General features: G+C 60.0%; 1 protein-coding gene across 1 annotated transcript in view; it reads right to left on the bottom strand.

Moving 5' to 3' along the window:
* The window catches only part of PIK3R5 (phosphoinositide-3-kinase, regulatory subunit 5), a 74,870-nt gene that overhangs the window by 580 nt on the left and 72,105 nt on the right, over positions 1–2,185 (bottom strand). The window contains exons 19-21 of the mRNA XM_010843196.1: positions 2,067–2,149; positions 1,468–1,580; positions 3–1,357 (exon numbers count right to left, since the gene is read on the bottom strand). Coding sequence (XP_010841498.1) covers positions 1,204–1,357; positions 1,468–1,580; positions 2,067–2,149 — 350 coding nt within the window. The 3' untranslated portion in view covers positions 3–1,203. The remainder of the gene's footprint in view (positions 1–2; positions 1,358–1,467; positions 1,581–2,066; positions 2,150–2,185) is intronic.

Here is a 2,185-nt window from a genome sequence, read left to right as displayed (position 1 = left end):
ATTTGCCCCCAGTCAGGCTCTAAGCTCCTTGAGGTCAGCTCTCCACCCTCTGCTCCTCTGGGAACTTGCCCAGGCGCAATGGTGCCTGTGAACTTTGGGGCTGGAAGATTCCACATGTGATGGACTGAGTTGGGAGGCGGGGTCAGGCAGGCCAGCCTGGGAGAGGCAGAGGTGAAGGCTGGGGCAGCTGTGGACCCTCTCCTTACCCAGACCAAGGCAATTCCTCCTTCAGAGGGTAGGGCTGAGCGTCCCTTCCCCTCTCATTTGGGTCCTGCCTCAGCAGAAAATTGGAAAAGAGGCAATGAAGAGCCTTCCCCCCTCTCTGCCACCAGACCGGGGCCTCAGCGCTCAGGGGGCGAGGCCGCTGACCTTTCCTGAGCACCTGAGAGGGGTGCTGGGCCAGGAGCTCTGCAGTCTTGTCTCAACCCTTTAAGGAGGGCTCGTCACCCCCGTTAGAGACTTGAAGACGCTAATTCACTTCCTTCTGGCCATTTAGCCAGCAGGTCACTGAGCTGCCACTGAATCTAGGCTTGTCCTGTCTCCTCCAAGAATCTCGATCCAGAAAGGGGCTCCAGAAAGAGTCTGCTCTGAGTCCTGACAGTAGACAGGTGTTGACGCTGTTTTTTAGAAGACCCAGGGAATTTGAGAGAGAGAAAGTGTGCGTTTGAGAGAGAAAGATAGATGGAGAAGGGGGTAGGGGGCGGCACTGGGGTCAGAAAAATAACACCCACGTTTCTACTACCTGAACCCCAGGTAGGGGGACTGAACTCCAGACTCAAATGCCCCCCCACCCCGCAAGTCTCTGACAAAGTAAGGGGAGGGCCTGGCCAAGGGTCAAGAGGGAAACCCTAACCCCTCCACCCCCAAGAGCACCAGAGCCTCGGATCTTCCTTCTAGAGAGGATCCTAGACCATCTAGAGGGCAGGGCCTCCACAGGTCAGCTCACCCATCCCTCTCCTCTCTACCTGAGGAATCTGAGGGGCTGTGAGGCCAGGTCCCTCCTCCCTAATGCCTGGTTGTTTTTTTTTTTTCCCAAACAGAGCCCTGAGGCACCATTAACCCCCTGTCTGCTGCAGAGCCCACAGTGGGGACCCTGACCCAGCAAAGGGCCATTCAGCTGTCCACCAGGAGACAGGCCCTCCCAGGAAAAGGCGGCCCAAAGAAGGCTGCCCCGGGCTTCCTGTCCAGGCTGGTGCTGCACAGCTAGGGCAGAGCTCCGCTGAAGGTCATGATGGGCAGACAGAGCAGGGAGCAGAGGTCGGGCGTGGTCTGCCCCTGTGCCGGTGGGTAGGAGGGCCTCTGGGGCCGGGGGCAGAGGTTGCTCTTCTCGGGCTTGTAGCAGGGTGAGACCTCGCACCTGTGGGGCAGGGTGGGTGTCAGGGCAGGCTCCCACCCTTCCAGCTCCTTCCAGGCCTCAAGGTCGGGGTAGGGGTGCTGAAGTAGGGCTGGGAGCCCCCACTTTCCTACCTAACCACACTCTGCAGGATCTTCCGCTCGTCCTGGTCCAGGCACACGGCAAAGGGGCAGCTGTTAGAGCCGATGATCTGCACCTTGTCCACTTTGACCTGCGACGTGGTAATCTGGAAAGAGGGCCTGGGTCACCCGGAGCCCTGCCCACCTCTCCTCTCCTTTGGAGCTGCCAGCCCTCGGCAACCTCTTCCCTTGGAACCACCCACCTGGGTCCAAGGGGTGGGGGCACACAGGGGATGGGCCCACGGCCTCCATCAGGCCCTGACTCTCTCCCAGCCTCTGTCCTTTCCTGAGTCTAGAAGGAGCAATTGTTCTGGAAGGAAAACCCCACTGCCTGCACCATGAGTCCATTCTGACACGGAGCCACTCGGGGTCCCCCTGGCAGCTACCATGGAGGCTTTCTGCAGGTGCAGGGTACCTCCTCCTCCCAGAGCCCCCACACGTGTGCATACCCCTCACCAGCCTCTCCTGTCACCCCCAAGACCCAGCACAGCCCTTGGACACGCCACCCCCACACGCACAGACACACACACGCACACACACATGTGCCCAGTAAGTCTCCTGAGGGGGCGGCAGAGAGGAGGGGGCGCCCTTACCTGGTTGAAGCCCTTCTTAGATTTAGGGTTCTGCCTCTTCACCACTTCTGTCAGGTTTAGCGTCAGGGCCTCTGTGCTCGAGTCTGAAGGGCAGGGCGGCTCAGGACCACCCGTGTCCC

The sequence above is a fragment of the Bison bison genome, unplaced genomic scaffold, assembly GCF_000754665.1.
Source record: "Bison bison bison isolate TAMUID 2011002044 unplaced genomic scaffold, Bison_UMD1.0 scf7180017864180, whole genome shotgun sequence".
Lineage (NCBI taxonomy): Eukaryota > Metazoa > Chordata > Mammalia > Artiodactyla > Bovidae > Bison > Bison bison.
This window is presented reverse-complemented; position numbering and strand designations above follow the sequence as displayed.